The sequence below is a fragment of the Cervus elaphus genome, chromosome 11 (assembly GCF_910594005.1).
Source record: "Cervus elaphus chromosome 11, mCerEla1.1, whole genome shotgun sequence".
Lineage (NCBI taxonomy): Eukaryota > Metazoa > Chordata > Mammalia > Artiodactyla > Cervidae > Cervus > Cervus elaphus.
In genome coordinates, this window is record NC_057825.1 from 45,043,950 (window position 1) to 45,070,525 (window position 26,576).

At 40.7% G+C, this 26,576-nt stretch overlaps 2 protein-coding genes across 4 annotated transcripts; one reads left to right on the top strand and one right to left on the bottom strand.

The window, feature by feature from the left end:
• On the top strand, positions 1-26,454 carry FAM161A (FAM161 centrosomal protein A). Of its 3 annotated transcripts, none has more exons than XM_043917696.1 (7): positions 1-394; positions 13,663-13,901; positions 15,141-16,307; positions 16,719-16,886; positions 18,483-18,582; positions 25,288-25,442; positions 25,872-26,454. In XM_043917696.1, exons 1-7 carry the CDS (start codon positions 209-211, stop codon positions 26,008-26,010), a joined length of 2,154 nt encoding a protein of 717 aa, XP_043773631.1. In that variant the 5' UTR covers positions 1-208; the 3' UTR covers positions 26,011-26,454. The 3 variants fall into 3 exon arrangements, with proteins under 3 accessions (XP_043773631.1, XP_043773629.1, XP_043773630.1); XM_043917695.1 differs by lacking the exon at positions 1-394 and adding an exon at positions 4,484-4,542; XM_043917694.1 differs by lacking the exon at positions 16,719-16,886 and having other exon boundaries at positions 30-394.
• Positions 3,269-3,726, bottom strand: LOC122703425 (cytochrome b-c1 complex subunit 7-like). The gene has a single exon (XM_043917698.1). It carries the CDS (start codon positions 3,724-3,726, stop codon positions 3,394-3,396), a length of 333 nt encoding a protein of 110 aa, XP_043773633.1. The 3' UTR covers positions 3,269-3,393.
• Positions 26,455-26,576: the final 122 nt, after the last annotated feature.

The window sequence follows — 26,576 nt, forward strand, 5'->3', positions numbered from 1 at the left end:
ACTAACTTCCACTATCCAAGAGGCCCCGCGGCGGGCGCAGGTTTTAAATGATTTTTGGCCCCTCGCGGCCCCTGTAGCGTCCCTAGTTACCGGGGCCCTAGTAACCACCACCCTAAGCAAAGAGCAATCGGGCGCCTGCGGCCACGCCGGCTTCCCCGCCCCGGGCCAGCGCGGGCGCTCAGGCCTCGGCTGCGCGGTGACGGCCGCTATGCATCGAGCGGCGAAGTTGGCGGCCAGCAGTCTCCAAACCCCGGTCAGTCCCAACACCGGAGCGCGGGTCGCCCAGTACGAACGCAAAGACCCCTTGAATTTCCTGTCGGCGGCGGCGGCAGCCATGGAGGAAGAGGAGGAAGAAGAAGAGAAAGAGGCGGCGGCACGGCTGGCGCGGGCGCCGGTAATGCAGGGGCGGGAAGTGGGGTGGGGCTGGGCGCCGGGTGCAATTGGAGGCTGATCGGCGACCCCCGCTGGTGAAGCGCGGGCTGGGAAATGCGCACCCTGCCCTGACCCTCCGTACAGGTGAGCCTGGCCCACCACGTCCTCTGGGCCCTCACGGAAAATACTCAAAACCGAGGCGTTGAAAAGTCTTTTAATTTTAACCAAAGAGATTGTTGTAAGAATTTCTTGGAGGGCATTTACGTTACGCTATTTCTAGAGAGTGAAAAGTACAGAACTTTATTCCTTATGCTCCAGCAACTGTTGGGAGTAGATATGTGCTTTTCTTTTTTTTTTTTTTCTTTTCAACTTGAGGAAAACTGTGCTGTCCTACAGCAAATCCAAAAAATGCAAGTGAATCAGCTGTGTTGTCAGGTGTGTTTTGTTGTCACTTCGATGTCTTGGTTATTAGTGCATCTTAATACAATACATGAGAGATGATGTTTAAAACCAGCAGGGGTTCAGTGGGTAGGTGGGAAACAGAGTTAAGCCTCCAGAGAAGCAAATTACTGAGGCTCCAGTGTTGCCACACGGCTCTTCAGAGTGGGGGAGAAACAGCTTTTTCACGGATCAAGTTTCAGTGTCAAGTGTTTTGTGAACACCTGTCTACAAGGTAGGGGGCCAAGTCTGCCATCTGCTCTGTTCACTTAAAAGATGAGAACTTTGAATTTTAACCAGCCATCTGCAGATATAAACCTTCTTAACCCCAGGTAAAGATTCTTTTGTTGTTTTTAATATTTATTTATTTGGCTGTGCTGAGACTCAGTTGCCTCCATGCGACCTTTGTGTGGATTCTTTAGTTGTGGCATGCAGAATCTACTTCCCTGACCAGGGACGGAACCCAAGGCTCTTGCGCTGGGAGTGCAGAATCTTAACCAGCAGAGAAGTCCCCCAAAATTCTTAATACTGTTTGCTGAAAGCATCTTAGATTCAAAACATGTGATCTAGTGAAAGTCACTCAGTCGTGTCCGACTCTTTGTGACCCCCATGGACTATAGAGTCCATGGAATTCTCTAGGCCAGAATACTGGAGTGGGCAGCCTTTCCCTTCTCCAGGGGATCTTGTGGTCTAGGGCTATTAGAAATCACTGGATATTTTGGAATTCTAATCTCTTTAATCTGCACTAAAACTGTTAATGAGTAAATCTGTAGTAACACCTTTTATGGGCAGTATTTTACCAACAGATAAACTACTTGAGGTTATCCAGAGTAAAACAGATTGAGACCCTGAGCTTGAACCAGCATGAGTGACCTACAGCCAAATTCATTCATGATGAAGCTTCAAATTTCAATAGCCAATGAAGGAGGTGGACTGATGTTGAAAAATGATTTGAATGAAGAGAAGGATTTGGAGCCCTGGGTTAGGATCTGTTCATTTGGTAGTTAATATTAAGACGTAACTTCTTTCAGTCTGTTTCCTTATCTATAAAAGAGCTTTAAAATAACTGTCTTTCTTGTCTCACTGGGCTATTATGAGAACCAAATGAGAGAATATGTCATAGCTAAAAGACAGTTTGTATAAATTACTAATAATAATAACAGCTGCCAGTGAGGCTGTTATTTGAACACCTATTCCAAAGAGAACAAGAGATTAAGTTCTCTTCTGGCTTGCTGTAGTGGAAAAGTCAGTCATTTCTGTGGTTGCAGGTATACTTCCAGAGTACCCTATAAAATTGCAAATTTGTATTAGAAACATTACCTTAGGAGAGATCAGTTTATCTAATGAGCTAGTTTCTAAGGGACAGTATCTCACTAAAAAAGAAAAAGGGAAGCTAAGTTTTGAGTGTAACTCTATTCTGAGACCATGGTACTTGAAGGAACCAAAAGCAAATCTGGATCAGCTGCCACTGTAGTAGTGGTAAAGAACCCCCTGCCTGCCAGTGCAAGAGATATAAGAGACGTGAATTTGATCCCTGAGTCAGGAAGATCCCTTGAAGAAGGGAATGGAACCCATTCCAGTGTTCTCTCCAGGAAAATCCCATGGACAGAGGAGCCTGGCAGGCTACAGTCCATAGGGTCACAAAGAGTTTGACGCAACTGAAGTGACCTAGCATGCAGCACGTAGTAGTAGACCTGTTGGAGACACAAGTGTTGGCAGACAAAGCACTGGAAACGCAAGAAAGAGAGTGCAGCAGCCAAGCTTTACCTTCCTCACAGTTTGGCTTGATCTCATCTTGATTTTTAAACGCTAGTTTCTCTCAACTTTGTCGTCTATAAAATGGAGTTAACTCAGCTTACCATAGCCATCACACAAAATTGATTATGGAGAACTGTCGTAGTTCAGTTAAGTTCAGTTACTCAGTCATGTCCGACTCTTTTCAATCCCATGGACTGCAGCACGCCAGGCCTCCCTGTCCATCACCAACTCCCGTAGTCTACCCAAACTCATGTCCATTGAGTTGGTGATGCCCTCCAACCATCCCATCCTCTGTCGTCCCCTTCTCCTCCCACCTTCAATCTTTCCCAGCATCAGGGTCTTTTCCAATGAGTCAGTTCTTTCACATCAGGTGGCCAAAGTATTGGAATTTCAACGTCAATCCTTCCAATGAACACTCAGGACTGATCTCCTCTAGGATGGACTGGTTGGATCTCCTTGCAGTCCAAGGGACTTTCAAAAGTCTTCTCCAACACCACAGTTCAAAAGCATCAATTCTTTGGCACTCAGCTTTCTTTGTAGTCCAATTTTCACATCCATACATGACTACTGGAAAAACCATAGCCTTGACTAGACGGATCTTTGTTGGCAAAGTAATGTCTCTGCTTTTTAATATGCTGTCTAGATTGGTCATAATGTTCCTTCCAAGGAGTAAGCATCTTTTAATTTTTTTTCCAACAATAATTATGATATCTATTTAAAGTAATACATTTACAGCCCAAATAGTTCTACATTGTACATTTCAGGTTTAACCAACTTCATAAAAATACTTGAGAACAGCTGTACCCACAGATTTAGACTACTGTATTATTTCTTTGCCCATTCTTCTCTCTCTTTTCTTTCCCGAATAACCTCTTTCAGATACGGTTCAAGGTAGAATTTATCCTCCTCATGTTTTGTCCACTGCTCTTTAGGCAGGATCTGCTGCCTCATGCTGAGGTCCAGTGCTCTCTTAATGTGAAACACTCTGTCATTATAAAGGTTCTCAGGAAGCCTTCTTATGGCTTCTTTTACATCGTCATTTTCATATATTGTGTCATCTTGCATTAAGCCCAGTTTATTGAACCCGGCAGCGTTGTAATACCATTTTCGAATACCCTCCAGCCACCTGCTTGATGCAACAGCTGGCCAGCCTGCCATGTTGACCTGACGCAGAAGCATTGCATCTTTTAATTTCTTGACTGCAGTCACCATCTGCAGTGATTTTGGAGCCCAAAAATAAAGTCTGCCACTGTTTCCCCATCTACTGTCATAGCAGGCCCCTTTAAATCCTTTGGCTTGCCAAAGCCACTCCCCCCAAGTCCCCATGGCTCCATATACACCCCTTGCAGGACTCTGTGCCCATATAAGGGCATTAAGGCATATTCCTTGAATCTAGCCTCAGTTGGAGATATCAGTTCACAGGTCTTGCTTTGTGGTTGATGATGATATGGGTAAAGCAATATTCTGTAATTCACAGTTAAAATTTCATGGATTTTCCTAATGGGATGGCCTTCTCTTTTTCAGCAAATTTTGAGCATTTATTAAGTGCCAGTAATGGACTGTTCAGAAGTGAGTGCTAGCAGACATAGCTCATGTTGTCACACTGCTTCCAGTCTGATGGGAAGTTGGACAATAAAAAATGAGCAGTCAAATGATTATAAGACAGGAAATGTTGGGAAGGAGGTGAGCAGGCTACTATAATTAAAAATGCAATAGGCGGGGACCTACTTCAATGAGTTAACATTTAAGCTAATGCCTGATAGATGAGAAGGAGCAACCATTTTTTAAGACGGGGGTGGGGGTGGGAAAAGCATTCCAGGCAGAGGGAGCAGCATGTGCAGAGGCCCAAAGATAGAAAGAGAAAGAGTTTTGTGTGATTAAGAATCTGAAAGAAAGCCAACAGGACTGGAAAAGGGAGAGGGGAAGAGAGCAGAAGATGAGGTCGGAGAGGAAAGGAGGTCCTTATAGACCAAGGTAAGGGGTTTAGTGTTTACTGCAGGTGCAGTGAGAAGTCTGAAGACTTTTAAGAGATCTAGCATGTTTCTGTTTACAGTTTTTAAAGATGACTCTGATGGCTTTGTAGGGAATGATTGGAGGGTTTGACAAAGAAAGGAGATTGGGTAGGAGGCTGTTGCAGTGATTAAGGGGCCAGAGGCAGTGACTTGGACCTAGAGTCCAGGCAAGAAGTGGACACAGATTGCATAGGACTTATGTGAGGCCAAGGAAGAAGTCAAGAGTGCTCATTCCCAGATTTCTGATTTGCCCAGCTGTATGGAAGATAAAGCCATTTACTGAACTGGGAGTAACTTGGAGAGGAATAGATTCAGAGGCTGGGTGGGAATCAAGGTTTCAGTTTTGAACAGGTAAATTTAAGATATCTGTGAAACTAGCAAGTGAAAAGATGTAGGAAGCAGTTGGGTCTATGAAACTGTAGAACTGTGGGGCATGGGTTGGATATTTCTATCTGGGAGTTTTCAGCATTTTTTAAACAATGGAGTCATTTAGGGGCAGAGTGCAGAGAAAGAAGAGAAGGGGCCTAGTGTAGAGCTCTTAAAACCCTCAACAACAGTCAAGTCGAGAAAATGGAGCACAAGAGGTTAAGATCAGCTCCCGTGGTAGAATTATTGCTGAAGTGTGGAAGTTTCCAATTCATTGGTTTCAATGATGAGGGAAAAGGTCAGATGCTACTAAGAGAAGGGACATTTCATCTCTGAAGCAGGTGGGAAGGCGAAAAGGGGCACAATAGTGGGCAGTTTTGTAGGTGGAAAGATGAGGGAACTTCCCTGTGATGATTTCTTTTTTCCTGAAGAAATAAAGGAGTTATCATTTGCAGTTGGGGGGTGGGGGTGGGAGCAGATGAACAAGGAACAGGTAGGCAGGATCGTGGGGGCAGTGTGAGAGCCACTTCCAGGAGCACAGGAGGTGCCAGGCTGACCATTAGAAATTGTTCAGTTTTTAATTTAGTATTACTGTTCACAAAACATTTTCTTTTTGTTGTTGTTACATTTTAATTACAGAAGTAATTCATGAACACATTCTCCTTTTAAAATTTCAAATGTTATAAGACTAAGGCACTTTACTACTTCTCCCCACAAAAAGAGAGTCTGGCTCCCCCCTTCCTCCCCATTAATAACCACTGTGTTTTATTTTGTTTTGTTTTTTAAGTATTTGTTTGTTTTATTTGGCTGCACCTGGTCTTAGTTGCAGCATGCAGGATCTTTAGCTGCAGCATGTGGGATCTAGTTCCTTGAACCAGGGATTGAACCCAGGCCCTGTGCATCGGGAGCCCGCTGGACCACCAGGGAAGTCCTAGTAGTCACTGTTTTGAATCAGATATATACTCTAGGCCTTTTCCTATCTCCTGTGTATATAATATTTTAATATATGGTAGCATTTGATAGATATATGTTGTTCTGCCACTTGCTTTTTTCCTCTTAGCATTTACATGTAGATCTGCCTCATTCCTTACAAATCTCTTTAATGCAAAAAACAATTTTTAATAAAAATTCCAGAATTGTAGATGATAGCTTTAACACAGATAATGATGAATGCTGATTACTAATGAAGCAACATGTGTTGGAAGGAGTCATCATCTAAATGGGTCAAGCCAATCTAGGGAAGATTATCCTCTAATCTCATGGCTGTGTGTACAACATTCCACAAAAAGCTCAACAGTTAAAGGGAAAGGGTGCAATCTTAGGCTCTTGGAAAATAATGTCCTTGGCCTAGGTTATCTGAACTACTGTTTGCTTCTATGTGGAGAAGACAATGAAAGATGAAATTAGAGTTGAAACTCGCTTATTAACCATTTATCTGTTTTGGGTAAAACACTGTGAGATCAGTTTATCTGAAAAGTTCAGTTCAGTGTTCCCAGCATTAAGCTGAAGTGGAGTGACTACTGTGCAGTCCGTGCTTAAGTATAATCATCAGGCCTGTCGCATCTCTTTAGAAGTTAAGCATATGCATCCTTCTATATCGTTTTCAAACATCTTTTCCAGGTTCAAATAAATTTCATCCTTTTTGTGAAAATGATTGTTATAAGACCTTCTTTTAAGGAATGGTCTAAAAGAATGAATGGTGAGTCTGTGGATGCTTTTGCCTAAAAAACAATTCTTTGAAATATCCACCCGATTTTAATGATAGCTTTTGGAAGATAAGGCCTTTCCTTAATACTCAGTAGAATATAGCTCTTTAGAGCAGCCAGTATTTCTTTGATTCAGTCTTTTGTGAGGGAGTACCTGTCCATTCCCCTTGGGAGGACTTAATATTGTTTTAGCTGGACATTTGTTTATCTAGTAAACCCTGATTGAGGGTCGTTCAATGACCATACACTCTTCTAGGCACTGGGGACACAACAAAGCAAATGCTTGCTTTCGTGATGCTTACTTTTTGGTAGGGACAGGCATGTAATACACAACTACATCAGCAAATATGAGTAGAATGTCAGTTGAGGGTGAGTACATATGAGACAAATAAAGCAGAAAAAAAGGGTGACAGTGAGTCAGAGGAGAGGTTGTCATTTCAAAAACCGGTAGTCAATGAAGACCTTGTGGAGAGGATGACATTTTGAGTAAAGCTCTGAAGGAGCGAGCAGGTGGGCTGTGCAGATATCTGGAGGCAGAGCATCCAAGGGGGAGGGAATAGTAAGCCCTCGAGGTGATTCTGCTGATTCTGTGAGCACTAGAGAACCTGCAGACTGGAATCAGCCCCTGCTGCTAGAGTGAGCTGCTGCTGCCCAGAGGAAGAACACTGCTGGGGTGATGTTGTGTTGTTGTGCTTAGTCGCTCAGTCGTGTCCAACTCTTTGCGACCCCATAGACTGTAGTCTGCCAGGCTCCTCTGTCCATGGGGATTCTCCAGGCAAGAATACTGGAGTGGGTCGCCATGCCCTCCTCCAGAGGATCTTCCCAACCCAGGGATTGAAACCAGGTCTCCCACATTACAGGCGGATTCTTTACTGTCTGAGCCACCGGGGAAGCTGGGGTGATACAAGCAGACGGATGGAGAACGAACAGGAAGGAATAGTCCCTTCTTTCTCCTCCAGCCTTGCAGTCTCCCTCTAGCCCCACTTTTGGCAGAATCTAGCGGGAAGCCTCTGGCAAAGCAGAAATGTGCTTTGCAGAGTCCCATCCCCAGCATCACATAGCAGGGTAGAGAAGGGTGGCTTTGGAGCTGTGAGACAATAGTTTAACAACTGGCTCACATACTTTATGTTTCTTAAAGCTGAAGTTCCAAAGTTCTTAGCCTCACCACATGACTAAGAAGTGCAGAACCTAGGCTTGAATGAGAATTCTGACACCATGTCTGTACTCTTTCCCCCAAGCCACATGAACGTTCCAAACTGCAAAGTGTCCAACCCTTTCAGCTTTGAAGGGTTTTAAGGGGGCTAAAACCAGGTGACCAGGGAGGGGTCGGGAGCCAGCTATATACAGAAACAGAAACCACCTCAGTTGCTCTAACCTCCCTTTCCGGGCTTTCTGCCTTAAATTGCTTTGTGCATTTTCACTTTCCTTATAGCCTGCAGCTGTGTACTTTCCACCATGTCCACCCATCCACCCACAACCCCATCTCCACTGCTTTTACTGTCATTTCCTCTTTCTAGAGTACCTTTTCCCTCTTTCCCCATATACTTTCTCTGATCCTCCAGTTTTTCCATTCTTTGTCTCAGCTCAAATATCACCTCCTCCAGGAAGTCTTTCGGTATCTTCCAAACTCAAATAAAACCAAAGCTCCCTTCCTTTAAATACGGTATCACTTTGTTGCTGAATCCAAGTTCGTTTGCCCCGTGCACAGTGAAGCCAGACAAACTGACACATTAGAGCTTGGAGCAGAGAAAGGTTTATTGCAGAGCCAAGCAAGGACAATGGGCAGCTTGTCCTCAAAAAGCCCAACTACTCTGTTGGGGAAGAGGTTTTTATAAGCAAAATTTAGGGGGTGGGCTTCAAGGGTATGTGACCTTTTCTCTGATTGGTTGATGGGAGATAACAGGGTGGTGGCCAAGGAAGCTCCATCATCAGCCTTCCAGTTCCAACCATTCTGGGATCCATGTGTTTCTGCTCAGCCTGAAGTTACCATCCTCCACCTGGGTGGGTGCCTTAGTTTCTGTATCAGATTGTTTTGTGTTTCCCTTAAGGAGGAACCAGGACCCTGCTCCTTTCCCACACTAGTTCTTGACTGCCTCTCCTTTTTTTTTCTGCAGTCCCTCACTCCTCTAATTAGTAACTGTTTGCATCTGCTCTTTGAAACAAGGACATGGAAAGACTTCTGTGTCCTGGAGGGCCTCACAGGATTCTGCTCAGTTTCAACCTGATCTTTGTGATCTTTCATGACCGTGGTCCATTTCATACTTTTTTGTACATTATTTTTAAAAATTCGTTATTTACTGTATTTTTGGTGGCACTGGGTCTTTGTTGCTGCTTGCAAGCTTTCTCTAGTTGTGGCAAGTGGGAGCTACTCTTCATTCATTTCATGGGCTTCTCATTGCAGTGGCTTCTCCTGTTGTGGAGAACAGGTTCTAGGCTCATGGGTCTCAGTAGTTACAGCTCGTGGGCTCTGGAGTGCGGGTTCAGTAGTTGTGGTGCACGGGCTGAGTTGCTCCGTGCCGCGTGGAATCATTCCAGACGAGGGATTGAATCCGTGTCCCCTGCATTGACAGCTGGATTCTCAACCAGTGGACCACCAGGGAAGTCCTATCACTGCTTATTTGGATGCTAGTGTTTGCCAACATTTCCATCCTCAAGTTCTTGCCTCTCACTGCCCACAGAAAGCCTTGTCTACACCCAGGGCTGGACCTGCATTTCTGTGTGCATTGCTGGCTCCTGTATTTCCATCTCCAGCCCAGCCTTCTTACCGAGTCTCCAGATATATTTACCCCTGTGTTTCCTGGACATTGGGCTGCCCTACTATCCCCTCACATTTAGTGTGTCTTAGACAGAGATTAATATCCTGTCCCTAAAAATACTCCTCTTGCCTGTAGCCCCTCTACTGATAAATGGCAGACCATCATTTACCTAGACATACAGCACTCCAAACAGAAAACTTTTTCAGTTTCTTGCCCACAGTCCAGACCATTGTCAGGTTGATGACTCAGCCTCTTAAATCTCCCAATAGCCCATTAACCGCCACCAACCTTGCTTTCTTTCCCTCCACTTCACTTGCTACCAGAGAGTCCTTCTGAGTGTTACTGACTGTCACATTCTGCTCACATCCTTCAGGGCTCCTGGTGCCTGTGGCTTGGCCCACTGGGCTTTTGGTTGGGGCTCTTCACTTGCCTTTTTCACCTTGTTTTCCCTCCTCCGCTGTGCTCCATATATGCTCTTCCCCACCCCCTCTCAGACTGTATACCTTCCTCTGAGCACAGCATGCTTGTTACTTCCACTTGCAGCTAAAAAACCCTCCTGCACTTGGGAGGAGTGTGGTGTGTCTTTGGAGTCCAACAAGTATGGTATTGGAGCCCAGCTCTGCTGCTTACTAGCTGTGTGACTGTAGACAGGTCACCTGACTCCTCTGAGCCTCAGTTTCCTCACCAAGGACAGAGTACCTGCCAGTTGCATCATCATGAAGTAACATGGGGAATGTTCGAGCCCTCGGCCTCAGTTTCTTTGTTTTTCACAAACCTTGTCCTTATCCAGCCTTGTGTATCCAGTCTTTCTGATATCTGCAAATTTTGCCTCTTCTTTCCCCCTGTCAGAATTAGACGCTCTTTCTGTGAGCTCTCAAAGGTCTCTGATATCGTGACATCCATGGTCACTTCTCTGTCTCCCTGCTCAGCTTGGAGCAAATCTTGGACAGGAATCAGGAGTTCTGTCTCATTCAGAGTCTGCTATTGATTATTTATCTGCATGTCCTCTTCTAAACTAGCTGGAAGCTTCTGGAAGGTGGAGTTGTCTTTTTTTTTTGTTTTAATGCTACACATTTATTCAAAAGGTCAGAAGTTTAAAAAGACTAAACATATTGGCAAGAGTAGGGAAGAACCAGAAGTCTGAAACTCCTCTGGTAGGAATACAAAAGGAAACAACCATTTTAGTTCACAGTATGTGAACTAAATGATGATGTGCTCAGTCACTCAGTTGTGTCCAGCTCTTTGCGACCCCATGGACTATAGCCCACCAGGCTCCTCTGTCCATGGAATTTTCCAGGGAAGAATACTAAAATGGGTTGCCATTTCTGGAAGGTAGAGTTTTTACCTGATTTGTATCTTTTAGCAGCTAGCTAAATACTGAATGTCTCTAAATATTGAATGAGTGAGGAAATTAAAAAAGTACTCATTCCCACAGCTAAGATGGTAATGGTGAGGAGCACATACAAAAAACAGCAGAGGATATCAGAAAATTCTCTTAATTGAGTTGTATGACTCAAGTGGGCCTTAAGAAGCACCGCTGTTAATAAAGCTAGTGGATGTGATGAAATTCCAGCAGAACTATTCAAACCCTAAAGGATGTTGCCATCAAGGTTTTGCATTCATTATGTCAGCAAATCTGAAAGACCGAGCAGTGGCCATAGGACTGGAAAAAGTCAATCCTCATCCCAGTTCCCAAGAAGGCTAGCACCAAAGAATGTGCTGACCATCGGACAATTGCACTCATTTCTTATGCTTGTAAGGTCATGCTTAAAATCTTGCATGCTAGGCTTCAGCATTATGTGAACCAAGAACTTGAGGATTTCCAAGCTGGGTTTAGAAAAGGAAGAGGAACTAGAGATAAAATTGCCAACATTCACTGGATTATAGAGAAAGCAAGGGAATTTCAGAAAAACCTCTCTGTTTCATCAGTTGTGCTAAAGCCTTTGATTGTGTGGCTCATGACGAACTGTGGAAAGCTCTTAAAGAGATGAGAATACCAGACCATCTTACCTGTCTCCTGAGAATCCTGTATGTGGGTCAAGAAGCAACAGTTAGAGCCCTATATGGAACAGCTGATTGGTTCAAGAGGGAGAAAGGAGTATGACAGGGCTGTCTGCTGTCACCCTGTTTGTTTAACCTATACGCTGAGCACATCTTGAGAAATGCCAGTCTGAATGAGTTACAAGCTGAAATCTAAATAGGTGGGAGAAACATCAACAACCTCAGATATGTGGATGATAACTACTCTAATGGCAGAAAGCGAGGAAGAACTAAAGAACCTTTTGATGAGTATGAGGAGGCGAGTGAAAGAGCCAGCTTAAGACTAAATATTACAAAAACTAAGATTATGGCACCCAGCCCCATTACTGCATGGCAAATAGAAGGGAAAAAAGTGGAAGTAGTGACAGATTTCCTCTTCTTGGGCTCCAAAGTCACTGTGGTCAATGACTGTGGCCATGAAATCAGAAGACAGTTGCTTCTCAGCAGGAAAGCTATGACAAACCTAAACAGTATGTTGAAAAGCAGAGACATTACTCTGCTGACAAAGGTCCACATTGTCAAGGCTGTGATCTTCCCAGTTGTCTCATACAGTTGTGAGAGCTGGACTGTAAAGAAGGCAGAATGCCAAAGAATTGATGCCTTCAAACTGTGGTGCTAGAGAAGACTCCTGAAAGTCCTTTGGACAGCAAGGAGATCAAACCAGTCCATCTTAAGGGAGATCAACCCTGACTCTTCACTGGAAGGACTGATGCTGAAGCTGAAGCTCCAGTATTTTGGCCATCTGACTCGAACAGACAACTCATCTTAAAATCCCTGATGCTGGGAAAGATTGAGGGCAGAAGGAGAAGAGGGCATCAGAGGATGAGATGGCTGGATGGCATCACTGAAGCAATGAACATGAACTTGGGCAAACTCCAGGAGATGGTGAGGGGCAGGGAGGCCTGGTGTGCTGCAGTCCATGGGGTCACAAAGAGACACGACTGGGCGACTGAACAACAGCAGCAACATGACTCATAAAGCAATTCTCCAATTTATTTGGTAATAAGTTTCTGCACACATGTTCTACTGAAGGAAACTTGTTTTCTTTCATTTGTTTTCTCTTAAGTTGTCCCAAGTGGTACAACACTGGCCTCGTCTACACTGTTTCTGAGCCCATTAAAGTGTTATATCTATGATATAAGTATTATGGACAACTGAATCTTCTGAATTTTCTGTTGGGAGGCACTACTCAGGTTTATTTTCTAGAGTCTTATCAGGTTGGCTCTCTAATTTTCTTTGGCAAATATACTTTTTTCATTTTGAGTCTATTTCAGGCAGTAAGCTAAATTTAAAACCATAGTAACCTTTTATGCGTAGTATCATAAACAATTTCATTTGTTTCTCACCTGAGAAAATATGAAATTTTTATATACTTTGAAGGAAATGGGGTTTTACCTCTTTAAAGTTCCTTCAGTTAAAAGAAATTGAAAGGTATTTGAAGGGAGTGAGGGGGAAAGGATCAGTCATACCCTTGTAGACATGTATATAGAATAACCACCCTGTGTGTTCTTGTTCTCTTGTCACCCCCACAGTCCTTGTCACCATGGGAGCTGTTCTTATTGCCCACAGGAGTGGCTATTCTGGAAGTCCCTCCTACCTTCACCTCCTACTGTTCCTGAGGTTCCTCCCAACCCCCACCCCATGCACATGGAGGAAAGTTTCTCTCTGGCTTCTTGATGAGCCCCCGAGAATTTTGTCCCCTCCAATCCCACTTTCCCCAGAATTCTCATTCAGTTTTCCTCTCTTCTGAAACACCCTTGGGGCCCACACTGCAAAGCCCAGCTCAGAGAGGGCACTGGGCTATGGTTGCTTGGTCTGCAGCAGGAGAAACCGTGTTCTTCTTCTCAGATAAACCTGCGCTGAGAAGGAGGCTCTTTATAAAGGGTGCTTTGGTTTGATCCTGCCATAGTGTTTCTTAGTACATAATTTGAGAATCTAACCACCCTTTAAAAGATGGATTAAATAGTACTTATTTTCTGGCAACTTGGTCTCTCTATCTCCCTCTCTCTCTCACTTATTCTTAATAAAATATTTATTAGGAGAAAACATATATAGCCCACAAGTAACTTATAATATGTTATATGTACATAGTCCACAAGTAAACATATAACCTCGTTAAGTGGACTTTTAAAAAAGTAGCATTGGGAATAAGTGTCAACTTAATTTGTCTTTCAACTCCAGACATCATATAACAGGTTTTTTTCATCCTACCAGGCTGATTTTAACACCAGCATGTCTAGGGTGAATGAACAAAAACATATAAGCCATGAGGATTTTGTGGACTTTTCTGATATTTACCACTCTAATGAAGAGTATTTCAGGAAACTAGAAGAGCTGAAGGCAGCCCATATAGAAACTATGGCAAAGTTAGAGAAATTGTACCAGAATAAATTAAATTTAAAGGAAATTCAGCCACCAGTCACCAGAGAAGAAACTGCTAGTGTCTCTTCCAGGTAAGTTTGCCCATATTGTTATTTGTGAACTGTAAGGTAAAATGTATACTTAAAAGTGCAAAACAAATTATTTCAGAATACTTTCTCTCAAATATCCCTTTGTGCTTTTAATGATATACAGAGGTGGGTTTTTATTCAGATTGTTTGATGGCATATCAACCTACGAGGTAGCTTCTTGCTTTGAGGGTTATTTGGTGGCCACTTTAGTCTTTTCTCTCTGATGCACCACTCTTAGACATGTATCAAAATATTTAGCGTGGGCCATTTTCAAATGTTGAATATTAAAATTCAGTTTTAAATGTCTTTTTTTGTAATATGTGGATTAACATGAGCTCATTGCAGATATAACACAGATTGTTCAGAACTAAGACATAAATCTGATTTGTTTCCAAAATAGTCATTTTTGCCATAAACCTGCTTCTTTTGAAACTTGAGGCGACTCATCCAGTTATTCAGCACTGATGGTGCATCTCCTGTGTCCCAGATGTTGCCTAGGCACTGAGGACTCAAAATCAAGATGCCCTCAAGGAGATCAAAGACAATCTGAGATCCAAAAATACAACATGGTGTAACAGAGTATCATGGAGAGAGAGGAAGAGCAGTTGAACATGTCAGGGTGTCAGTGGAGGGATACAGGCAAGTGAAGTATCATATCGGAGTTCAGTCTTAAAGGAGAAATAGCTGAAGCAGATGTAGGAAGCAAGGAGTGGCCTTCTAGGCACCAGGAACCATGTGTGCAAAGGCATGGTTCCTTGAGAAATCACCACAGTATGGGAGAAACTTCCTATGATTGGATCTGACTTAAGAATGGTGACCTGGATAGGGAGAGGCAAGAGGTGAAACTGGAAAGTAGGCAGGAGCTAGTCTTGAGGGGCTTTATAATCTAAGCTTGGTAACAATGGCAAGTCATGGGAAAGTTTCAGGAAAGAAAATGATGTGATCAGATGTATATTTTAGGATGGTGACTCTGGAAAACATGTGGAGAATTCAATAGTGGTTAGATATAAGGAAACTCTGCTGTCTCAGGTTCCTCTCCTGTAAAATGAGGGAGTCAACTTAGATCAATTTCAGGCATCTCCCAGGCTCTGTTATAAAAGAATTTGATAGTTTTCATCAGCCCTGTCCAGTTCCTATTTTAACTGATTTTACCTTGATCTTAGAAATTATGTAGTTTTTAATTTTTCTATTTGGTCACATACAACTGAAAAGGTAACTTGATTATTCTCCTCACTTGCTTAGGTCTGTATCAGAGAACTCCTATCACCCTGTCTCATTAATGACATCAATTTCAGAACCTGATCTAAGTCAGTCTTCCTCCTTGATTGTGTCTTCCTCTGAAGAAGAGTTGCCCAGCTTAGAAAAAAAGTATTCTGAGAAAAGCAGTATGATGACCTATGCTAAGGAGCTCATCAACAACATGTGGACAAACTTCAGTGTAGAAGATTATATCCAGTTTGAAGATGTCAACCTGCCAGCACTTGAAAAACAAAGAAAGAAACCGAAAGAATGGGTGCCAAGGATTACAGTACCCGAGCCTTTTCAAATGACAGTTAGAGAGCAGAAGAAAAAAGAAGAGAACATGAAATCGAAATCAGATATTGAAATGGTACACAAACTGCTCAAGAAGCAAGAAGAGGAGTCAGAGTGTAAGAAAAAATTTCGAGCCAACCCAGTTCCTGCGTTTGTCTTTCTCCCCCTTTATCATGATATAGTCAAGCAAAATGAGATGCGGAGGAAGGCTATGAAGGAGAGAAACAAAGAAGCTCTTTTGGCCTCTCAAAAGCCCTTTAAGTTTGTTGCAAGGGAGGAACAGAAGCAAGCAGTTCGGGAAAAGCAGCTGAAAGACTTTTTTAAGTCTAAAAAGAAAACAAATCGTTTTAAAGCCAGACCTATACCTCGCTCTACTTATGGTTCAACACTCAATGACAAGTTAACAGAAGAAGCACTCTATAAAAACATTAGGGCGCAGCAGAGAACTCAAGACTTTTTACAGAATCCATCCCCTCTGCCTTACAGTCCGGCTCGCAGGAGTTTTGCTACAAGGAAGTCCAGGGGTCCTGAACAGGCTGAGAAGTCCAAGTACAAACACAGGGTTAGGTGCCAGACTGCTGATTCTGAAGGCCTACCTGAGAGGTATCAGAAACACCACTCAGAACAGAAGTGTCCCAAATTCCTGACAGTCTGTGAACCATCTGACCTTCAGGCAGCCTCACATTCATCCACTAAAAGAGAGAAAATTTTGGCAGACATTGAAGCAGATGAAGAGAATTTAAAAGAAACACGTTGGCCTTATCTGTCTCCAAGGCGCAAGTCACCAGTAAGGGATACAAACACAAAGCCTGCACCTTGTAGCTGCAACCCTCCAACGCCCACGGTGTCCTCCCGAGGAAGAGAGCAAGCCACAAGGTAAATAACCAACACAATGATGACCGACTCACGGTCGCCCTAGTGATTTTGTGTTGGGGGATTTGAGAATACAATGCTAAGTTATCTGGTAACATATTTTACTATAAAATATAGAACGTTTTGCCACGTGTGCTATGGTGGCTCTGATGGTAAAGAATCTGCCTGCAATGCAGGAGACTGGGGTTCGATCCCTGGGTCAGGAAGATCCAAGAACTAAATATATTTTCCATTTTATGAATCTTTGGGGCTAGAAAAGGTTACGGTCAGCCTACCGATTTCTAGTTACAACTCAGATCCTTCTCAAACGGTTGCCCTTTTTTTTTCAACCACTGAATTACCCTGTGCTAAATTTTTACTAAACAACATTCTCACTGGCTTAAAGTGAATTAAGCCTTAGTTTGTTGCCTTCAGGAGATCACTTGAGGAAAAGAAAATGTTGGAAGAAGAGAGACATCGGATCTTAACTAAGCAGAAGCAAAGAATGAAAGAATTGCAGAAACTCCTGACAATCCGGGCTAAGGCTTATGACTCACACGAGAGTTTAGCTCAGATGTCTAAATCCAGAATAAAAGCTCTCAGGTATCACGAGAGAAACCTGACCCTCCAGATCACTGGTTTTCAAACTTTTTTTTTTTCATCAGTGGACCCCCCAAATATATGAATGAATGAAGAATAGTGTTAGTGTTTCAGTTTGTGGATTCAAGTTACTATCAATTACTTATAGTTAACTTAGGCACACACACTCTAACACTCACTCACTTCATGGTAAGAACCAACATGCATACTCACCCCACAGTGAAGACCATGATGCCGTATTGATGGACAGAAGCATTTTATACTGTGGCCATGGTTCACAGTTGTAATCCCTAAACTTTTTATTTATATTACTTTTTTTTTGTACAGTGTGATATTGAGAAAAATCTTGATTCACACAAAGCTCTTTTTTAACAGCTTGCTGTGTAATCTCAAAATGTTCTTCAGCAAAGAAATATGTCCAAGACCTTTGTTCTAAGGTCTACACAAAATCTGATAGCACAGATTAGCACTTTGATGTTAGCATCAGTTATGTGATGTGTCAGTTAACATGTGTGTTAAGGGTTAGTGGTATGTGACACTGGAATTCTACAGCATGAAGTTTGAAAATCAGTGTTTCAGAGGAATATTTTTATGTTGCAACATAAAAATGTTCATGTTTAAGTAGTAAATTATCTCCCTCACAGCTGGGTAAGTAATATGATTTATTAACTTTTAATCTGATTTATAAGTACCCCCAAATCTATATTTGCTTTTGTGATTATTCCTTTAAATATGTATATTATATATAATAATTATTATATTCCTTTATAATGTATATTATGTATATATACCTTATAATGCGTATCAGTGTAACTCATTGATAGAAGGAGCTTGATTTGATGAACTTGAGCAAAATATTCTCTAGAAATATACTGTTCATCCTTAGAAAGTAAACTGGATTTTCCATAATGCTAAATTGTGTATATTTAAGCATAATTATTATTTTATGGTATAATTATTTTTTCTAATCCAGGAAGTCATGATCTTGGTAGAATGAGTGTATTTTACATAGAGAAAATAGCATAGTTTAATTCATTATAGGATCTGGGTTCAAACAGTGAGTATACTTACTGTGAGTTTTTGTGTTTTGGTTCCTGTTTCTCTATATGTGCTATTTCCATACTCCTTGTTTCTCCCTTACCCTACTCCCATTTAATTAACTGTGCCACCAGCCTATAGGAGATCTCATCTAGGGAAAAAAGAAGAGCACTATCTAATTTTCAGAAGAAATTCCTCAAAGAGAAGATACATAATTTGGACCAAATTTTTTGGTTTATAAATGAGATGAGAGGGCATCGATTAATCTCCCGAGGCCAGTTTGAAGCCCCTTAATCTATTCTTGTTTTGAAGATTTCAGGAATCTCAGCATACCCAGACTGTCCCCACAATGTAAAATGTGTGCTCTCAAAACCTAGAATTTGTATTCTGCATCCCTTAAAAATTTACCAGTCTAATGGGAAAAAAAAATTTACCAGTCTAGAAAACAAATTGTGATAAACTGTGCTCATGATTTAATTTCTGATTTGTCATCTAAGCTAAATGTTATATGTGCAAGTTCTTGTTTCTTTTAAAAATTCCATTCCTTTTATTTGATTTTAGAAAGAGTGAAAAGGAAAGGATGAGAGAATACCGACGAGAACTAGAAGAAAGAGAAGAAAAATTAAAAAACAGGCCGCTGCTATTTGAAAGAGTTGCTCAGGTTGTGTTTGTTGGAATTTGAGAGCTATTGTCAGCCTTTTTTTTCTTTTAACATCTCTAGCTCCTAATTTTCATAATCCATTTTTCTTATGTGTTATGTAATTTACTGAGACATTATTATTTCTGTGACAGCGTCACCACATCAATCCAGTAAGTAATTTGCTTAAATCTGAGCACTGAATCTTGATGAGGTTCGTAAGCTTGATAAAGAACATGCTACTAATCCATTCATTTTCAAAATAATAGTTTCACAACCTGTTTTTAATGGCTAGTCTTTTTTCAGTACCAACTTGGCCAAATATTGAGGTTGAATTGGAAGACTTTGAAGAATTAAAAAATGAAACAAAATGGCTAACTGAATCAGATTTATTTCTGCCAGTTTCTTTTTCCAGTTTTATTGGGATAAAATTGACATTTGGCAGGTATAAGTTTAAGAAGTACAGTATAATGACTTGACATTCATATATTAGGAAATGATTATTACAGTTAGTTAACACCTATCAACCTCATTGTTACCAAAAAAATTGTTTTCCTTGTGATGAGAAGTCTTAGGATTTACTCACTTAGCAACTTCCACATATTCCACACTGCAGTGGTAACTGTCATCATCATGGTGTACACTACACTTTCAGTACTTTCATATCTTATAAGTGGAAGTTTCTACCTTTTGACACCTGCATACAATTCCTCCAGTAATCACAAATATGATCTCTTTTTCTATGAATTTGTGTGTGTGTGTGTGTTTGGATTCCACACATAAATGAGATCATACAGTATTTGTCCTTCTCTGTCTGACTAATTTCTTTTAGCTCTATGCCCTCAAGGTTCATCTGTATTGTTACAAATGGCAGGATTTCTTTTTTTGTGGCCAAATAGTATTCCATATCTACCACATTTTCTTTATCCATTCATCTTTTGATGGTCATTTGGATTTTTTCCATGTCTTGACTATTGTAAATAATGCTGCAGTGAATTGACATAATGATTTCATTTCCTTTTAATAAATATCTGGGAGTGGAATTGCTGGATTGTGTAGTGGTTCTATTTTTAATTTTTTGAGGAAACTCCATACTGTTTTCCATAATGGCTGTGCCAATTTACTTTCCCATGAACAGTGCACAAGGGTTCCCTTTTTCTCTACATCCTCACCAGCATTTGTTATGTTTTGTTTTTTTGAGACCAGCCATTGTAACAAGTGTGAGGTGGTATCTCATTGTGATTTTGATTTGTATTTCCCTAATGATGGTGATGGTGAGCACCTTTTCGTATGCCTGTAGCCATTTGAATATCCTCTTCGAAAAATGTCTTTTCATATCTTTAGCCCATTTTTAAATTTTATTTTTTGCTAATGACTTTCATGAGTTTTTTTTATATATTTTGGATATTAACCTCTTATCAAATAGATGATTTGCAAATATTTTCTCCCATTCAGTAGGTTGCCTTTTTGTTTTGTTGATCAGTTTTTTTTGAGTCTATAATTTTTAGTTTTAGCTATAATTAGTGAAATTACTTCCTTTTTCTAAAAATTGAAGTATAGTTGATTTACCATGTTGTATTAGTTTCTGGTATACAGCAAACTGATTCAGTTGTTTTGTATATATGTATAAATACACATATATATATATCCTTTTTCAGATTCTTTTCCATTATGGTTTATTACAAGACATTAAAATAGTTCCCTGTGCTTTACAGTAGGACCTTGTTATTTGTCTATTTTATGTAAAGTAGTGTATATCTGTTAATCCCACCTCCTAATTTACCCCCCTTCCCTTTCCCCTTTGGTAACCATAAATTTGTTTTCTGTGTCTGTGAGAAGGACTCCCTTTTTATTGGGGGAAAAAAAGCTTGGTGCTACGAACAAGGAATCATGATTTTACTAGATTAATACTCAGTTTTACAGTCTTTCCCTTAAGAGAAATTTGTCGATTTCAGGTGATCTTTTTTGTATCCATAAGGGAAAAGCTCCCATGGGCTACGTAATTTAAAAATAGACAAAATCACTAGAGGTTACAGGTGCTGTGTTGTGAATTTCAAGCTGTTACATTTGGAGCTTGCTGCCAGCAAGTGTCTGGGACAGATGAGTGTCCTATAGGACTGTCCTTGTCAGAGTCTCACTGAGGACAAGGGACATTCGTTGTGGCATATTACAGTCTCTCAAAGTTATGGGAACCCTTTACTTATTGATTTGGATATAATTTTATGTAACGCTTTTCACTTTAAGGGATTTTTTTTCTCACATCCCAGTTTCAACTTTAGGGGAGAAAAATGATCATAAGCTGTTCTACGTTACTCAGCATAAAGTGATTGATTTTTGCCTCACATAGTTTTCTCCGGCTCTCTACTGCAGGTTTTACATCCACTCGTCTGGATATACCTACCCAGATTTCTCACAGGCATCTTATATTCATCTTGACACAAAGTAGACCTTCCTCTCTGGGTTCGTGTTTTTGTTGGGCTGCAATTTAGATGACTGGAAACCACTTTTCCCCCCACTTTTTCTCAGCTGTCCCTGAGACCTGAGAAGTTCCTTTCTAGACAGCTTTTGGATCTGCCTTTCTCCATTCCTGATGGGGAAATGCTAGGTGAAGCCGCTATTTTCCGTCTGAGTTGTTATTATGGTTTGACTGGTTTTCTTGCCTTGTTCTTTGCAAAGCCACTCGTTCTGTCTTCTCTTTGCCATTCCCATTCCCTTGCCACAGTGTTCACCCCAGTAACAGTGACAATCATCCATTTCACTGATGCCATTTGTTCTCGTTTTCCATAAATGGTATCAAGGGAGCTTGACATTGGCTTCTCCAAACAGTGCCGCAAGATGGGTATTCTTGTGTTGCAGAGGAAGAAACTGAAGTTGAAAGAAAGTAAATAACTTTTAAGGTTGATAGTTAGTAAGTAATAGAACTAGGAACCCAAGTCAGCCTGCTTCCAAATGCTTAGCACTAAGCTGTCCTGCTACCCCCCAGAAGATAAGTCCACAAGTCTTAACATGGTGTACCGAATCCTCTCTTACCTGATCCCTGTTGACCTCTTTAGTTCATTGACCACTGCATGCCTCCACTCCCTTCTGTGTACACCCTTTACTTGCAGACTGTACCACACCACTAGTTTCAAACTGGACATCTTTTTTTTTGGGGGGGGGGGTGACATCTTTTTAAAATATTTATTTATATATTTGGCTGTGCCAGGTCTTAGTTGCAGCACTCGGGATCTTTGATCTTTGTTGTGGTGTGTGGGATCTTTTTAGCTGTGGTGTGCGAACCCTTTAGTTACGGCATGTAAACTCTTAAGTTGCAGCATGTGGGATCTAGTTCCCTGACCAGGATTTGAGCCCGGGCCCCCCGTATTGGGAGTGCAGAGTCTTAGCCACTGGACCCACCAGGGAAGTCCCTCAAACTTGAAATCTTTATTCAGGCTGTTTCTCAACACCCATATAACTTCTTCATATCTTTCCTCTGACTCTTTCAAGGCTTAGTGTAAAATCACTTCTTGCACTGTGTCCCCAGGTTGAGTTGCATGCTATTTGTTCTGTGTTCTCTTATTACCCTTTGTGCATTTCTGTCTTTTTTCCTATATATTGTGTGCAAATTATCTGTTTAATACTCTCCCTTCTCTTTCAGCTAGTTACTTTTAAAATCTTTGTGTTGCTAGCTCCTAAGACAGCATACGACACAGAGGACATGTTCATAAACATTTGTTGAACCCGAACTGGACTATTTCTCCCTGGGATTGTACCAGGCCTAGAACACTACCCTGACATAGTAGTGATGAGTCTCAGCAGTAAGAAGCAGTTCTGCAATGCTGTGAATTCCCAGTCTTTCTAATCACCAGAGAAAATGTGGCAAAATAGTGGTGTGTGTGAAATTAAACCCGTAAAGAAGTGTTAAATATTGAAAGTGTAGGTTAGTTTCATAGCTGATATTTTCTTCAACCAACTTCAGCCAACACATATGCTGTCCTCTCCCCGTATACCTCTACCTCCCATGAGGGCTTGTCACAAAATAAGTAGTCAGTAATTATTATATAAAGGAAAGAATTGCTATAAAGTAAACTTAGGCTTATAAAACTAAGTATTTTTTTCCTCTTCAAACTAGAGTAGTGATTGTAGACAAATTGCCTGAAGAAACAAAGATAATTTGTTTTTTGCAGTATCTTAGATACAAAAATGAAATAATCATTCAGTTATTTTAACCACTTTTATTTCATAGTCTTTACAGTTCTTTTGCATGGTGAAATTTGAGGGGGACATGTTTGTTTTAAAAAAGAACAGTTACACACTATTCACCTTGATATGAAATATTAGAAGATAATAAGTTCTATATACAGAGTGACTGGCAGTGACTCACCATTGTTTTGGTTTTGTTAACATATATTGGTACTTCTTTTCTTGCAGTTACTATTACTGCTAATTAATAGCTAGCTGTTAATTAATAAATTCACTTACAATGGTATGCATTTCCCATTTATAAGTGTTAATTATGGTCATGCTGCTGTTGAGTTATCCCGCTAGCAGAGTTAGCCTGTGATCCAGGACAGAACAAACCATGTTTTCCTATTTCTTAAAAATCACAGGATTTATTAACTGAATATGTTAAATCAGATTTTAAACCAAATATTGGGGCTTCCCTGGTGGCTCAGCTGGTAAAAAATCTGCCTGCACTGCGGGAGACCTGGGTTTGATCCCTGGGTTGGGACGATCCCCTGGAGAAGGGAATGGCTACCCACTCCAGTATTCTGGCCTGGAGAATTCCATGGGCTGTATAGTCCATGGGGTCGCAAAGAGTCGGACATGACTGAGCGACTTTCACTTTCAAACCAAACATTAAAGCGTTAAATCAAATTCAGATGAAGGCTTAAGAGCAGTAACATTGACTAGTATCATTTAAATCTTTTATACTTCGTTTGCTTAAATCAGAATATATTCTTTTTAGCACATTGAGTTAGGTCTGGGGTTTCTTTATCCTGCTTTACAGTCTTTGGGGGCATTCTTCTCAGGTCACTTTCCTATGCCTTTCAGTTGCCCAAGGCTTGTCTATTGGTATTCAGAGCCTCTGGTTGCATTTTTACTTATTTGTCTAAAAATCATCATTCACAGTGGGTGCATTTTGAGCAGTTTTAGTGCTTCTTTTTGAGTTTTCTAGAGTGTCAGAAAATGCGCTAGTGATAGTTTTATCCATTGTAATCAGCCTTTGCCATTTTGGTTTCTCCAATGGAACACTAGACTCCAGGGTCCTTCCTTATCCTGGAATCCTTGGGTTAGGAAAATATCTGACACTGCTTTACTGAAGTCAGGCTTCAGGCCACCTTGAATGACCACTACCACTTAGAGGAAGCAGTGAAGAAGATGCAGGAAAGGATTAGGAGACTAGCTTTTCCCTCTCAGTATATTCTGTGACTTTAAGCGAACCACTTAACCTCAGGAAGGGTGGACCAAGTATCTTGGTTTCCTCTTCTGTGTTAAATTTTGGGGTGAGACCGAGTGCTCTTCCACACTCTTTTCAGGATGGGATGCCATTGGTGCTTTGGGACTGGGCCATTCCTCATCTCTTTCCTTTAGTTCCAGGTTCAGATAGTGATTTTTGGCCCTGTGCTAGTTCACACCCACTCATAGGAGGTAAAAGTAGACTAAAGTCAAGGCACTCGTGTGAACCTCAGTCATCTTGTGAATCTGTAAAGCCTGTGGTATCAGGAGCCAAGGCACTCATGTGAACCTCAGTTATCTTTTGCCTCTGTAAAGCCTGTGATCTCAGGAACTGTGATAATTGATTTGCTTTAGGTATGAGAGGGTCATCATGACTTCCACAGGCCCCAAAGCCAGGAAGTAACATTCTGGAGATTTGAACCCAGTTCTAAATTCATGTTTTTCCTGCTGTATGCATTGCTTCCCCCACAGAGTAAAGATAACAACACTGATGATTTTATACTCTGCAGTGGATTAGAGACATGGCTTGTAAAGAGTAAAATTTATAGTAGGCACATAAAGAACCCTCTGACAACTATCACATGATCTTATTTTCTTACTGATTTTTTTTTTCAGTTATCCTTGAACAGTCATGAAACAGTACAGTGTAAAGAATAATTATAGTTCAAAACTCATGTGACCGTTACCCATGTTAACAAATATAGCATTAGAGCTTTGCCAGTACCCCAGAAACACTGTGTGCCCTGCCCAGATCAAAACTCTTTCACCTAGAGGTAACCACCGTTTTAACTTTTGAGATAAGCATTTCCTTGTTTTTCTTTACGGTTTTACCAGCGATGGACCAATCCCTAAGCAGCATAGTTTAGTTTTGCCTGTTTTGGGTCTTTTATACTATGTGTGCTCTTTTGTGGTATGCTGCTTTTGTTCAGTGTTTGTGAGGTCCATCCATGTTGTAACATACAGCTCGAGTTCATTTTCTGCTTTATTTTAGTCTGTTATATGAATGCACCAGAATTTATTTATCCGTCTAGTGTTGATAGATATTTAGGTTGTTTCCAGTTTGGGGTTGTTACAAACATTACTGTTCTTAGCATTTTGGTGTGTCTCTTTGGGCACATAGGTTGGAGTTTCTCTAGGCACATACCTAGGAGTGGAATTGCTGGTCAGAGGGTATGCATATTTTTCAACCAGCTGTGATGATTGAATTTAATTTTCACTGGAGCTTTTAACATTTTTAATGGAAACTTGCAGTCTTTTGTCCTCCTCTAAAAAGGTTTGTCTTTCCTGTAGAAAAATGCAAGAACGGCAGCAGAAAAGCATTATTCTAACACTTTAAAAGCACTAGGACTATCTGATGAGTTTGTTTCAAAGAAAGGCCAAAGTGGAAAAATATTTGAGTACTTCAGCGATCAAGAGATGAAAAATTTCACAGAAGATAAAGAAAGGTAACATATATAAGATGTCTGAATGGTTAACCTTTGAAAAAATTCTTTACTTGCAGGAAAGCATAAAAATCTGTTCTATAAGATTTTAAAAGGTGTTTTATCTAATGGAACACATGTGAACTATATAAAACATACTGACATTTTAACATGTTTGACACTTCAAAATATTACATGGTGATGAAATATTTTTTAAAGTCAAATCATGTAAATTTCTGACATAGATAATGAAAACAATAACATGCTTTCAAATGAAGTTTGAAGAGTCAATCTTTATTTTCCCAACTGGTACTTGTATAGACTTTTCTTGATAAATTGGAGCTTATACACTTGAGGAAGACTGGCTGCAGGATGGCATACATTGCAGAGGGTTTGTTTACCTTTAAACCAAATCATTTTTCCTTTGAAAGATTGATAAATTTCTTCCTCTAGCTTTAATGAAGAAGAAAAAATAGAAGAAAGAGAGAATGGGGAAGAAAATTATCTTACTGATACCAACAGCCAAGATTCTTGCAAGGAAACAGATGAAGTCAATGAAGAGAATGGAAAAGAGAAATGTGTTGAAGAATAAAACTGAGTCAATTGGCAGGGTCGCCTTTCTGTGCCCCTGCTGTTGTTGGCAGCATTGGGCATCAGAAGCTGTGCTTGTGATGTTAAGGACATCTATGAGAACCCATCTGTTATGTGCAGGACTCTTGAGCGAAGTCCTCATTTGGCCTGAAAAGGTCAAATCCAGCTAATGGGTCATTTGATTGTTTAGAGTCAGGTTTTGCCCTCCAGTTTTTAAAATCACTATATATGGTCTGTTTGCAACTTTGATCTTATGTTTTCAAAAAATGTTTGAGAATCACAGCTGTCACAAACTGATTAGATATAAAAGTATACATCACTTCATTATTTTGGGTAGAAAAATTGCTTAACATTGAGAGTAGACAGACGTATTGACCTTTGGTGATTTGTTTGGAAAAAGTGTTCTGGAAAGCATGAACTGAAAAATAAATATTTTTAAATTGTACTATTTGCTCCTTCTTTTTCTCTTCAATATGTCTCACAAAATGAATCCTCAAAGTTATTTTACTAGGTATTTTAAGTTTCTTATCTGAGCCATTTTTTAAAAAGTGATAAGACGTAGGAAAA

Excerpts from the sequence above, each read along its gene's own strand:
- LOC122703425 (XM_043917698.1), bottom strand. The coding sequence starts at position 3,726 with ATGGCAGGCTGGCCAGCTGTTGCATCAAGCAGGTGGCTGGAGGGTATT.
- FAM161A (XM_043917696.1), top strand. The coding sequence starts at position 209 with ATGCATCGAGCGGCGAAGTTGGCGGCCAGCAGTCTCCAAACCCCGGTC. Across the intron at positions 18,583-25,287 it reads TATTTGAAAGAGTTGCTCAG|AAAAATGCAAGAACGGCAGC; the intron begins GTTGTGTTTGTT and ends TCTTTCCTGTAG. Across the intron at positions 25,443-25,871 it reads TTCACAGAAGATAAAGAAAG|CTTTAATGAAGAAGAAAAAA; the intron begins GTAACATATATA and ends TTCTTCCTCTAG.